This window comes from Bos mutus, chromosome 13 (assembly GCF_027580195.1).
Source record: "Bos mutus isolate GX-2022 chromosome 13, NWIPB_WYAK_1.1, whole genome shotgun sequence".
NCBI lineage: Eukaryota > Metazoa > Chordata > Mammalia > Artiodactyla > Bovidae > Bos > Bos mutus.
Window position 1 is genome coordinate 50986603 of NC_091629.1, and position 13490 is coordinate 51000092.

Consider the following 13490-nt stretch of genomic DNA (forward strand, 5'->3'; position numbering starts at 1 on the left):
CTTGCCAGGCTCCTCTGTCCATGAAATTCTCCAGGCAAGGATGGTGGAGTGGGTAGCCATTCCTTTCTCCGGGGGATCTTCCCAACCCAGGGATCAAACCCAGGGCTCCCACATTGCAGGCAGATTCTTTACCATCTCAGCCACTAGCAAGCCTGAATAATTGTTTAAATGTCTTTAATTACCTTAACTTCCTCATTTTATTGATGAGGAAACTGAGGCCCAGAGTGAATGGATTTGCCTTTGTCTCTATCACAATGCTTTATTCATCGTAAGCATTCAGTAGATGCTGACTGACAGCAAGTGGTGTGTGTTCGTGTGTATGTGTGTGTCTGTATGTATGGGAAATTTAGTTTAGTTCAGGCTTCTTGTTGTTGTTTAGTCACTAAGTCATTTCCAACTCTGAGACCCCATGGACTGTAGCTGCCAGGATCCTCTGTCCATGGGATTTCCCAGGCAAGAATATTGGAATGTGTTGCCATTTCCTCCTCCAGGGATCTTCCTGACCTAGGGATCAAACTCGTGTCTCTTTTCAGGTGGATTCTTTACCACTGAGCTACTAGGGAAGCCCTTAGGTCGGGCTACCAGTTTACCAGTTACCAAACATAACTCCTTTTTTCTCTTCTTTGTGTGTCCTTTCTCTTACGTGTCCCCCCCCCCTCTCTTTTTGCCTAGTCTGTAATCATCATTGTTTACTTTCCTTTTGTGTCCAAAGCAGAAGCATATTTAAGGGGAAGGGAGGTTGGTGGACTCTAGCACAGTCCAACATAAATCCTTCCCTCTACAATCTAAATCTGTTTGTCATGCCCTGATTTCTGAAGACTCCTTGGTGAACACCAGCCATCTAATCTCAGAAAAAATCATTACTGTCTTTGAAGGTAAAGTACACAAGGTACTTAAGATTATCCTTACTCAGTTCCAAGAATTTAAATTATGAGGTAAGGTTAAGGGTGTTGGCCTATTTCTCACTGGAAAAGCGACCACCCAAGTGATCTACTTGAAGCTGTGAAATTTATGAAGATGTAGTGAACCTATGGAATAAGTTGCCAGGAAGGCGGCATAAGGGAAATAGCCTAAGTGAAGCAGTTACCAACATGTATTGAACAGCCACTGTGATTAGAACCTTATTGAAGAGATGTTTATAAAACTAGAGTGTATTAAAGGTAAACGGTGGTGAAGCAATTGACCAGGAAGTGGCCGGGAGCCAAATATTTTAATAAAATGTCACTAGGGTTTTCATATGTGCGTGTTACCCTTAACATTCTTCACATGTGTCCATAGCAGTGGTTGATTTGCTTCAGGAATTAACAGACATAGACACTCTCCACGAGAGTGAAGAAGGAGCGGAAGTGCTCACTGATGCTCTGGTAAGTCGCGCGGCCCTCTGGGGTTTTGCAGCTGTGCATATGGTGTCCACACCATCCCCACCGTTGTCTCTGTGAGTGGTATCGGAGACAGAGAGCTCTGTGGCAAAAGGCTGGACTGAATAAGGAGGATATGAAAGTAGAATGCAACCTTGGGGTACCTTATTCTGTGGAACTGTATTAGGGCAGGGGGCATAGAGTCCTGGCATTTGTTGACTATCTGCTCTAGGCAGGCCTTTACACTTTATTTGCTCTTCACCGTGTCCCCTCAGAAGGGTGTTACTGCTACTATTCCCACTTAGCCATGGAGCTGAGGCTTTGAGAGACAAAACAAACCTGCCTGTGGTCCCACGGCTGGGATTTGAACCTCTGTTCTCTTTGACTCCAATTCCAGCTCGCCCACCTTCACCATGCTGCTTCTAACCTCTTTTACGAGGAGTTTTTGCAGAAAAGAGTTTCTTTTCTGCTCTGGGCTCTAGGCTTTGTACTCTCAAGTGCTGGTGAGGACAGGTATCATTATTACTTGTTTTACAGATAGGGAATCAGAGAATGTTAAAAGCAAGAACAAACTTTCTAGCTTACCCCGGCCCGAGGAGCAGCCCTTGACTGCAGAAGTCAGGGTCAGCTGATTTCTGTGTCCCGTTTTTTGGAGCCTAGGCTGTTATTCCAGGCAGCAGCCACTTGCAAGAGTTTATATGTGAGGTGAACTGATGTCGTCTCATCAGCCCACTCTACCCATGAGGAAGCCCAGCTGCAGAAGGGAAGCCTTCCCCCACGTCACTCAGCCAGCCCCTGTAATAGCAAAGATGGGCTCCTGCATGTTGCGGTCCCCTCTACCATCCTGGCCCATGACACCAGCTTCCCTCTCTCGCCAGAGGGCCGGTGGCAGGGCTAGTCCAGCCTCTTACCCTGATACCACCTATCGACCTCTTATCTAACCCATCAAGCTATCTCATCCTCAAGTTTCCGTCGTTTCTCTTGTCTTCTACTGTCTGATCTTTTCTCTCTGGTTAAGAATGTTAGTAAGTACAGGGTTTTCGGTTTTGTTTTTTGGGTGTTTTATTTTTTTTTTAATAATAAGTTTATTTATTTACTTATTTTGTACTGTGCTGGGTTCTTCATTGCTGCGCAGGCTTTTCTCTAGTTGTGGAGAGTGGGGGCTACTCTCTAGTTGCGGTGCTCAGGCTTCTCATTGTGGTGATTTCTCTTGTTTTGGGGCGTGGGTTCCCTAGCCCATAGGGTCAGCAGTTGCAGTTCCTGGCCTCTAGAGCTCAGGCTCAGCAGTTCTGGCACACAGATTTAGTTGCTCTGTGTCACGTGGGATCCTCTCGGATCAGGGATCGAAACCCACGTCTCCTGCACTGGCAGGCGTGTTCTTTACCACTGAGCCACCAGGGAAGCCCTAAGCACTGGTTTTGTTGCAGTGTGCAGAGTTCATCAAAGATCGGTATAGCTCCTTGGATTAGAAGCACCTGAGGTGCTTGGTTAGGCTACTTTCTGGCCCCATCCAAGACCTGCTGAATTAGAATGGCTGGGGCTGGGACCCCAGATGATTCTGAGACCCCATTGCTACACTGCCCAGCCCCTCCTCACCCTTCTCTTTCAAGCTTCTTGACACGAGAAATTTCCCATGTGCCATGCTCGCAGCTGGCATTTGGTGTGCATGAAGGGGTTGTGAACCCACTGGATATGAAGGACTGTCTCTTACAGAGAGAGAGGCTGGAGTCCAGCAGGGCCATTTGTGACTGAGTATGATGAAAATTTCTATGGCCATTTTTCTTTCAAGCTCCTTCCTGGAGCGAACTGCCACTTTTGTCAAATCCAGGACCTTTATTTTCCCTTTGAACCGCCGTGCAGAAAGGAAAGGATGGCGTGGGGGTCTTTTGTTCTGAGCAGCATCTGAAGGAAGGCTGTGGCACTTGCTCCTTCTCATGTCCCCACAGTGTCATCTGTGTCGTCTTGCCTTCCAGAGGTTAATTACAGTGGCCCTGAATGAGCCTTCCTGCCTGGTCCCTAGACCGATTTTAATTATCATCCTCTGCCTGTGTGAATAGAGGAGACGAAAGGATCAGCTAGCTGGTCTGCTGCCTGTAAAGCGTACCTAGAAACAGCAGTTCACACAAAAGCCCCCTTTGTGTCTTCTGTGTTGCCAGGCCCACCGACAAAAGCTGGATCTTGCAGATTTTATTGTTTGTTTCGGAAGAAACGGTTCATCCTCAGTCCGGGGAACCATTAAGTAGCTGCTGTACGGGGTTTTCTGTTTGTTTTGTTTAGTTTCTGTTTTATTATATTATTTTAAAGTTTTGACTCTTACAGCTTTATACTGGTGGGGCTGGCATGAATCACAAACAAGTGAACATTTCTAGACTCCCATATATTGTTTGCTGATCTGCAGCCAGTCAGCAGCCATCAGTAAATGTCAGACAGCAGAACTGGTAGGTGGTCTTCATCTGTGTCTTCCTACCCTTGTGCTGTATTCAAGAAGAAGTTTGATAAATATTCTCATATTATAAGGGTTGAGTTGTCCTCGTAGTTTTAATTTGGGGCCAATATCGGAGGCCTGGAATTGCACGAGCGGAGGCTAGAGGGCATATAGCAGAATTTATTGTGATGTGCAGTTTGCAGTTATTGCCTTGGTCTTTTTCCCAGCTGGAGGTCCTAGGCAATAGAACAGCACATTTGTGGAGAGAGAGTGCGGTCCTGGCATTCTCAGGGATCTTCGGGGTTTAAAATTTGGTTTACTTCCACTGCTATTACTTACACAGAGGCGAATATTTGTGCTTTGTAACAAGTTGACTTGGTAGCCTGGAAAATAGACTCTTTTCTGGAGAGTGGAAACACAGATTATTTGCTTGGATGGCAGTTCCTCTGGCATGCCTCTCTAAAGAAGAGTCCTTGAGAGTCATGATTAAATTACAGTCATTTCCCCACTTACTAGTCCCCAAAATTTGCCACGCACTTGGCAATCCCATGTCTTTGCTCACATCTCCCTTCAGCTTGGCAAGCCTGGCTTCCCCTGGGCTATTTGGAATACTCCTATTCATCCTTTAAAGCCTCACTTAAACGTCATCTCTCCTGAGTCTTATTTCAGACTCATCACCTCAGCAGAATTTGTGTTCCTCTGCTTCATGGTACATCCTGGCACTCGTCACATTGGCTTATAGACATCTTGTTAGAAGCTTGTCTTTCCTGAGATGTGCTCCCCAGCAGGGGAGGGGCCAAAGTGGTGCTTTGTCACTTACCAGTGTGTAACCTTGGAAAGGTTACCTAACCTCTCTGCGCTCAGCTCCTTCTGTAAAGTGGGAAGAACAGTAGTAGGTCTGTATATGAGAGAGGTTCCAGCAGGCCTACGTTTTGCATTATAACCATATTACCATGTGTATTTTCAAAACTTATTGCTTGGTCAAGATTCAGTGGGTGTGGGTGTGTATGTAGGGGTCGGGAGAGGGTTTATTATTGTTTTTTTAATATGAAATTTCCAGAACTCATAGTAGGTAGAAAAACCCCAAACTCAAGAAACCTTGTTGGCAGATTGTGGAAGATAGAAAAAGAATCCTTCAAACCCTCTCATCTCCGCTCATCTGTCCCTTTCTTATTTCCTCCTTTTCTCGTGTATCTACTGTCTCTGCACAAGCGGAAAAATACGACTGATTTTTGCCCCTGAACTTTGTCTTGGTAGAATCTGGTGGAATATTGTTTGGCAGGTATGCTAACAAGTGGAAATACCCAATGACTTATCAGAAAACATCAGACTTAAGACAGTCACGATTTCCAAGGGCAGTGTTGCTGTAGCTGATGCTTTAATCCCTAAGAAGAATTTGTTTTTAGTTTCAGAGTTAGTCACAGGTCCAAAAAAATAGGCATGAAGGCGGTAGACCCAAGAGTGTAGAGGGACAGAATGCTAATCTGTGCTTCTTACTAGATGATATCCGGAGCTATGCATAATATAAATATTTTTCCGAGGGTTTTCTCAGCTAAATGTATTTTGACTGCTTTGACCCTCCTGCAATCAGATAAAATTGCATTTAACCCAGCTAAACATAAAGTTTCACACTTTGCAAGCTTAATAAGGCTGTTTGTTAGAAGTTAGATTTTTGTAGCAAGGAAAAAAGATTTTCTCCAGCCAGACCCATTACCAATAACCATCTAGTTCTGGAATTTGAGTGTGTTGCTTACTGCCTGGCTCAGTGGTAAAGAATCCACCTGCCAGTGCAGGAAACGGAGGAGACACAGGTTCGACCCCTGGGTCGGGAAGATCCCCCAGAGGAGGAAATGGCAACCCACTCCAGTATTCTTGCCTGAAAACTCCCACAGACAGAAGAGCCTGGCGGGCTACAGTCCATGGTGTTGCAAAGAGTCGGGTACGACTGAGCAACTGAGCATGCACGCGTTGTCCCCACAACCTTCCAGACAGCCGACTCTGGTAACAGAATTAAGAATCGAGGAAAGGGAGGGAAAATAATGCAGACACGGCAGCGGTAAGCAATTGAGAGTGGCGAGGCAGTTCACAGAACTGACAAGCAGTGTGATACCCGGCGGAGTTGCAGTGTCTGCTGCTGTAGGATTCAGGGAGATTACAAGTCAATCAGGGTGATTTAGGGGAAAACAAACTGTGACATGGTTCACGTTTTCCCCCAGATGTTTTTCTGTTTTCTCTCACACACCCAAATTGTCCAATTAATTAAGGAAAACACTGCAGTGGATTTCTTTGAAGCTTTTGCTGGCTGTGAGATTTGAGAGCAAGATTGTATATCTCCTTGATATATAAGAGGGGGAAACAGCTCTTTCTCCTATTTATAGGAGCTCTCAATTCTGGCATCAGTATCTCCTCCAGTCTGCAGCTAGGGTCCTCACAGCGGGGCAGAAAGGAGAGCCTAGCAAATCTGCTTCCTTGGTGATGCAGGTATCCCCAGTTAGTCAATAGTTTCAACTTCTCTCCCATCTGGATGCTTCCCTCAAGTCTCGCCCAGAAAGAGTAGAGGCCTTATTTCAAGATGTGTCTCTCTTGCCACTGTTCCATCCTCAGGCTCAGTTTGAATTGTCTGAGAGTGCCTTGTGCAGAAGTGTTCAGGAAGCATCAGTTGATGAGATCATTTCTTCCCTGTCCTTTCTCTCCTCTCCTTTTCTCCTCACTAGAAACGACAGGATGTGATGGAAAAAGTCTAGGAGTTGGTCACTTCTGCCACAAGCTCTGTGACTTTGACCAGGCTGATTAACCCTTCTGGACCTATGTATTCTCACATGTAAAAGCTGTGAGGGATACTTGAGAGTAAATGAACCAGTGTATGTAGAAATACGATTACAGTACACAAAGTAAATGTTTTGTCAGTTTATTTAAATTTAGCAAAATTACCGAATGTCTGGTTTGTGTAGTGTTACACTTGACTTTGAAGAGTGTACCAAGATAAGTGAGGGTGCAGCGTCTGCCTTCAGAAAATTTGAGTTTTCTTAGCCCGTGCAAGAGATGGAACAGTGAATAACCAGGTATCAGAAGAAGGAAAGGGCTATCTGCTGAATTTTTGAACCAGACCCAGGGTAAGGCATGCCGTATAGTTTCATTTACTCTTAACTCATTCCCATTTCCTAAGTGAAGAAGCTGGGGCAGTGAGAGAAAGGAGCACCATGGGTACGCAGCAGATCTTGTCGACCGGTATAGGTTTCCTTATTGGCTGCGACTTGGAAATTTATTACCAGGCAGATAAGTACTTCTTGATTATTAGGTGTTTCTGTTTCCTTACTTACCTTCCTCGGGGTGCTCCTGGGCTCCCCAGTGGCATTCTCTGTGTAGGGCACACATTGTGTCAGAAGGTAGCATGGAGTGGTGGAAACATTGTTTCATCTAAGAAGGAAGCTTGGTTTTTGCTTCTGCTGCCACTGCTTAGTAAACGTGTGGTCTCGGCCAGGTCACTAATCTCTTGAATATCATCTGTATGACATGGCTACTGAAAATTTCTTGTAAGTGATATGTGGTTATATGAATCAAATGAGAGAAATAAAATTGCTTTTTAGGCATTATATGTAATAAAGCATAAGACATTTTATTATGTTAAGATTCTTTTTGAGAAGGGGTCAGAAGTTCATCAAAGGTAATAGTTTCATAAAAGCTTGGTTATGGAAACTTAGAAACGGTTTGAGTTTAACCTGAAGTTTTGAGATCAGTGTCAAATATGGCAAGTAAACTTTCCTACTGAATATCTCTTGGTGCTGTAGTTGAGAAATGTGCTTCTCACTTGAACGAACTTGTGACTCGAGAAGGCATTTTCGTAAGGTGTTTCATACTCTCTAGAAGAAGGAGCACACGACTTGATTTCAGAAGGCCTAGGTTCAAGTGCTAGCATGTAACTCACTCACTGTTACCTTGGATTTTACCTTGTCCCCTTAAGCTTCAATGAGGGATAATGAGGCCTGCTGTTTCTTTGCCTCTGGGTCACTGCACAACTCAAAAGAGATCTTGGGATGGGAAAGCACCCTTCAGACCACAAGTGGAGGCTGTTTACTTTGCCCGTTCAGTAGAGAAGGGGGTACAGGAGTGGGAACGTTCTGGGGACCATCCTGTGACATGTACGCCTTTCTCTTGCCACCCCGATGCACAGGTGGACGGGCAGGTGGTCGCATTGCTCGTGCAGAATCTGGAGCGTCTGGACGAGTCTGTGAAGGAAGAGGCGGACGGCGTCCACAACACTCTGGGTAAGGGGGAGAGTGGCCAGCACTTCCTGAGTTTTTGTTTGTTTTGGAGGTTGGCATTCATTTCCTTCTTCCTTTATAATAGAGTCAACAGCCAGAGGGTTTTCCTTTTTTCTGCTCCCAAACTGCCTGTTCAGAAATGAAGACCCTTGTGTAAATTTCATATAACTGCTGCTTTGGTTGGGCTTGCAGGTAATAAAAGCGGAAATCCACTAAGTAGGTGACCTTCCTGGACAAAAACGGCTGGCTTCTCTGAATAGGCCTTTTGCCTCTGCCTCTAAAAGTCAGGATAAAGTCTATGCAGGATGAATTTTTTTTTTTTTTCCTTTGGAAAGTATGTATTTTAGGATTTTTGAATCCCCTTCTAGTGGTTTTTCTTCCCATTTCTCTTCAGTAGAACTACAAACTTTTGAACCACTGTGCATAGGCATACCTCATTTTGTGTGTGTGTGCTTTATTGTGCTTTGCAGATGTTACCTTGTTACAAATTGAAAATTTGTGGCAACCCTGCATTGTCAGATGATAGATAGCATTATTTACTAATATGATATTTTTAAAATTAAGGTATGCACATTGTTTTTTAGACATAATGCTATTGCACACTTAGTAGATTACAATATAGTATAACTTTTATATGCACTTGGAAACCAAAAAATTCATGTGATTCTCACTTTATTGTGATATTCACTTTATTGCAATGGTCTGGAACCAAACCCACAATATCTCCAAGGTACACCTATGCCTTTATAGGACATTTTATTTGAAAAATAGTATTTCCTTCCCTTCTTATGTGTACTTTGCCGTGTAAACTGTGAGTTGAAATATTGCTGTTAACTTGGCTGTCCCTTTATCATATGTTCATTTAAGTAGATTCTTCTGCAGTATTTCCCCTCCTCCTCCTCAAGTCTCCCCAGTCTTTCCCTCTGCAAAGTTGATTAACCAATAGTCTGTTTAAAAATAGTTTGGGGTAGCTCTGTTTATCACCATTTGCTGTCTTATAAAACCAAAGGTGACGTATCTGTAAGCAGAGCTTAAGAAATGAACAAGGCCCAGCAGAAGTAGAAATTTTGATGAGGTTAGATTTTCTCCCAGCTCCTTTGTGTCTACCACATATTTCCGTTGTAGTTTTATACTCTCTCCTGGGAAATTATCATAAAGAAGGAGGAAGACATAGCACCTAGGGAGTAAGAGAAGAGAGAACACAACAGTCTGTGATCTGGGGGTTGGCTGTAGTCTAGAGCCAGAATTTGGCATTGCCATCTGTTAGCCTAATGCTGAATTTCGCTGAATAGAAGGCTTATCAGAAGTCTTAACGGACTGTTTATAAAAAGAGCCTGATGTAATGGGAAAAGCACCAGCCTGTCAATCTGTGAAGATCTGTGTAGTTTCATCTTGGTCCCTTACCAGCAGCTCAAGAGATTCATCCCTCTCTTCCCTACTAAGCATGTGATGTTTGTCAGGCACTGTTCTAGGCCACTGGGTACATTAAAGATGAATTAGGCACAGTTCCTCTTAAGAATCAGACTGATGGGAAAGTCTTGAATAGAAAGGAGGGATAATATAGGATATTGCAGTAGGAGTATAATAGGAGTCAGTGGGGAGCCCTATGGAAGAGAAGAGGAAGGGTCTCCAAGTGGCTGGGTAGGAGCAGGTAGCTGATTGAGGCTGAATATGAAGAGAGGTGCATTTTGATGGAGAAATGTGAGCCAGACCCTCAGGCAGGGCAGTATCGTTTGTCAAGTCATGAATGGGTAAGGGCTTTGGGGAAAGACTAGAAATGTGCTATGGCAGCGAGAGGTGAAGATGGTAGGAGATGGGACCAGAGGAGTAAGTTCATCCAGACTATGAAAGACCTTCTAAACCTTGGCAAGATGTTTGGATTTGATTCTAGTGTTCAATAGAAAGCCACCTAAAGGGTAAGCAGAGGGTAAGCAGAGTAAGATAAGGGCTTCGGAGATTAAAAAGAATGAGCCAATTTCTTAGAAAACGTCAAAAGTAATTTAAGGTATTCAAATGGTCTCCATCTCTCAGTGGTCTCGTTGCTACTCTGCTCTCACAGCTTTGTGTCTACTCCCCGGGGGGCTGCCTGGACATCCTTTAAGTAGCCATTGGCGAGGCCGACATGGGCTGAAGAGTGAGGAGAAAAGAGGTGTATTGCTTCCTTCAGCTCTTTTTCCTAAAGGCTCTGGGCGTTGTGCTTAGAGAGCTCAGAGCTCCATCTGCTCTCTGGTAGTAACATATCCGGGCATGGGGAGCAGCAGGGGCCTGAGGGAAAGGAAAGCACTGAACGTATTCGAATGAGGGTTTGGTTTGTATAGTTGCGTTTGTTCTTGGCTGTGCTAGGTCTTCGTAGTGGCACGTGGGCTCTTCTCGACAGTGCAAAGGTGCTTCCCTGCCTGCAGCACAGACTCTAGTTGCAGCAAGCAGGCTTAGTTGCCCTGTGGTGTGTGGGGGTCTTAGTTCCCCAGCCAGGGATTGAACCTGCATCCCCTGCATTAGAAAGTCAACTCCTAACCACTGGACCATGAGGGAAGTCTGTAGTTTTTTTTTTTTTTTTTAAATGGCCTTTTTTTTAGTCTCATAATCATACAATCACTTTTTTTTTTTTTTTTGGCCTGCTTATTTAAAATTTTTCTATTAAATGGCAATGTGCTTGTTGTAGGAGGTAGCAGGACCAAGTATATTTGCTTCTGAGTACCTGACAGTTACCTCTGCCAGCATGGCCTTTCCTGTCTATGCACCTTGTTTTGTTCAATTAAGAAGATCATGCTTGCTTCCCTTGTAGTATCTGAAGAAAGAGATCTGAACGTGGGTGAATCAGGAGAGGAAGAGGCTCTGAATTCTTCCACTGATTTTTCCCTGTAAGGCTTCTGCCTAGCCCCCTGTGTCTTCCGTCACAGGTCTCAGGGACCGTAGTACTGTGACAGTAAGAGGGCCTTGTTAGGCAGATACTCACACTTTGTGTATTCTGCTGGTGTTCTACACAGCAGAAAACCATTCACTATTCCTTTAGTGAATTCTGACAAGTTCAGTTATGAGTTTTACTTGTAACATAACTTGAAGGGAAAAAAAACAACATAGCATGTCCCTAGTTAATCTAAGAATGACAACACAGCATCTGGCTGGGAGGAATACAGGCAAGTGGGAAGAGGAATATAATGTCTGGCATGGGAAGCAGGCTACAGATGGAAACAAAGTTGCCCTCCCAAATGACTGGTGTCTGTCTCTCTGCAGCTATTGTGGAAAACATGGCCGAGTTCCGGCCGGAGATGTGCACAGAGGCCGCGCAGCAGGGTCTTCTGCAGTGGCTGTTGAAGAGGCTGAAGGTAAATCTTTGCAGTGTGCCTGGCTCATGCTGGGTCATCGGCACAGGTTGTTATTCCTGTGCTGTGTGATCCCATTTGGGAATCTTTTGGCAAATGTTGCCTCTTTCTTTGCTTCTCTTCTTACATTTGTTTTAAAAATAGCCTTTAATAGCCCTGAAAATAATATAAACATGTTGTCAACACAAATTCACATAGTACAGAAGGTTTATACCGGAAATAGAAGCTCTCCTCTGCTGATTCCTTCTAGTTCCACTTCTCAGAGACAGCCACTGTTAACAATGTTTTATCTATCCTTCCAGAAATTGTCTCTGTAAATAGGAGTGTATGTGTGTGTTTATATGTGTTTCACAAATAGAATCATACATTATTTTCTTTTGCAAGTTGATTTTTTTTCACTGAACTAGTGGCTGCCTAGTATTCTGTTTTATGGTTGTGCCAAATTAATGTAACCATTCCCCTGTTCGTAACAGTTTTTTACTCTTAAAACAGCACAATAGTGAGTATCCCCATGTACACACACACTGTTTTGTTTTGTTTTTTTTTTTTTTTTTGCACACTTGTGTCAGTTTATCTGTAGGATAAATTCCTAGAAATAGAATTGTAATGTTAAAGGGTATGCACATTAACATTTTTGGTAAATTTTGCAGAATTGTCCTCTATCAGTTGCTCCACTGAGTTGAGATGTCTATTTCCCCTAGCGATATTGGGCATTGTCAAACTTAAAATTTTGTTAATTTGATAAGTGAAAACTGGTATTTTATTTTAATTTGGAATTTTAAAATCAAGTACAGGTGCTGGCTTTCACCTGTTTATTAGCCAGTTGTATTCATCTCTTCTAGCTTCCTGTTTATGTGCTTTGTTCATATTTCTGTTGGATCATTCATTGATCTGTTGATCTGTTGGCTCATTGATCTGTTGGATCATTCATTCACTTTTCTTGTTAGCATAGTCCTTTGATCATCTTTTGACCATTTAGTGCCTGTACCGTAGAGTGAATTAGGAAAGGGAGAGGTCAGGGCTTCTCTCAGGATAGTGTTAACCAAAGACTTGCTGGGAGGAGGTTTGGAACTACTTAATACTGTAGTACTGAAATATTCTGGGCAAGCAAGGATTCCCAGCTTTTCAGTGAGAAAGCTTGTCTGTGGCTGGAATGATTCTTTAGGTAGTCCTGCCCTTGCTGAGCTCCAGAGGGTCATAGAGATGCAGAAACTCTAAGGTGCATCAGGTCCAATTTATCCCCACCCCTGCCTGCCCCTCTCCCCCGCCTTCCCCCCTCCCCTGTTCCCACTGTCTTGGCCGGGGTGAGGAGGAAGATTCTGCTTAAGATATCATATGTCCACATGGTTCCCTCTCTTTCTGACAATTTAGGTCTTCCCAAATCCTTCTTATTTAACCCTTTGTTGCCATTAAATCTGTAACATAGACTTTCATAGCATGGCTTGAGGACACTCAGCTAGCCTGTATGTTCTCATCGGTGGGTAGGGGCGCACTTGCTGGTATAAGGATAAACTTGGTGCGTAGTTCAGCGCATGGCAACCGCCTATCCACACACACACACCCTCACCTTTCCTTTCCGGAAAGAGTCAGGTCTGGTTAACTCACTCATTGTCATGTTTGCAGCTTCCTTTTGACCTCCTCTCATGAATCTTTATGTCCTTTGGTTTCCCCGTGGAATTACACTCACATCTCCCTCAGTTTCTTCGTTCCTTGATATTCAACAAAACTTTATTCTGCCAAGCTGTGAGACATTTTGGGGGTGAGGAGTAGGGGAGAGGAAAGTAAAACACAGAGCTAAGGTGATGGGCTAGATGGCAGGGACCTGAGTCTTAATGGGATGGCCTTAATGGATTGGGGCCACAATTGTATACAAATAATCCGATAATTTTTGTCTTTGTGAGGTCAGGACCAATCTTTCCCAGTTGCTTGAGGCTTGGTACTGAATCAAGGATCTTCATTAAACTAGAATATCCGGCCTCTTCTGCCTTTTGAAAGGTGTTGAAACTTGCCGGTCTTTTTATGAATTGGTAACAGGAGGGGAAATTGAGACCTTTGGGTGTTTGGTTGGATTCTGTTACTCTTATGAGAGTAATAAAGAGGCCCATTTGGCTGTCTTGCAAGC

General features: G+C 43.9%; 1 protein-coding gene across 1 annotated transcript in view; it reads left to right on the top strand.

Annotated features, from left to right (window-relative positions):
- Nucleotides 1–13490, top strand: part of CTNNBL1 (catenin beta like 1) — a 166729-nt gene that overhangs the window by 58358 nt on the left and 94881 nt on the right. The window contains exons 5-7 of the mRNA XM_005895997.2: nucleotides 1267–1364; nucleotides 7955–8048; nucleotides 11280–11371. Of these exons, the coding sequence (XP_005896059.1) occupies nucleotides 1267–1364; nucleotides 7955–8048; nucleotides 11280–11371 (284 nt within the window). The remainder of the gene's footprint in view (nucleotides 1–1266; nucleotides 1365–7954; nucleotides 8049–11279; nucleotides 11372–13490) is intronic.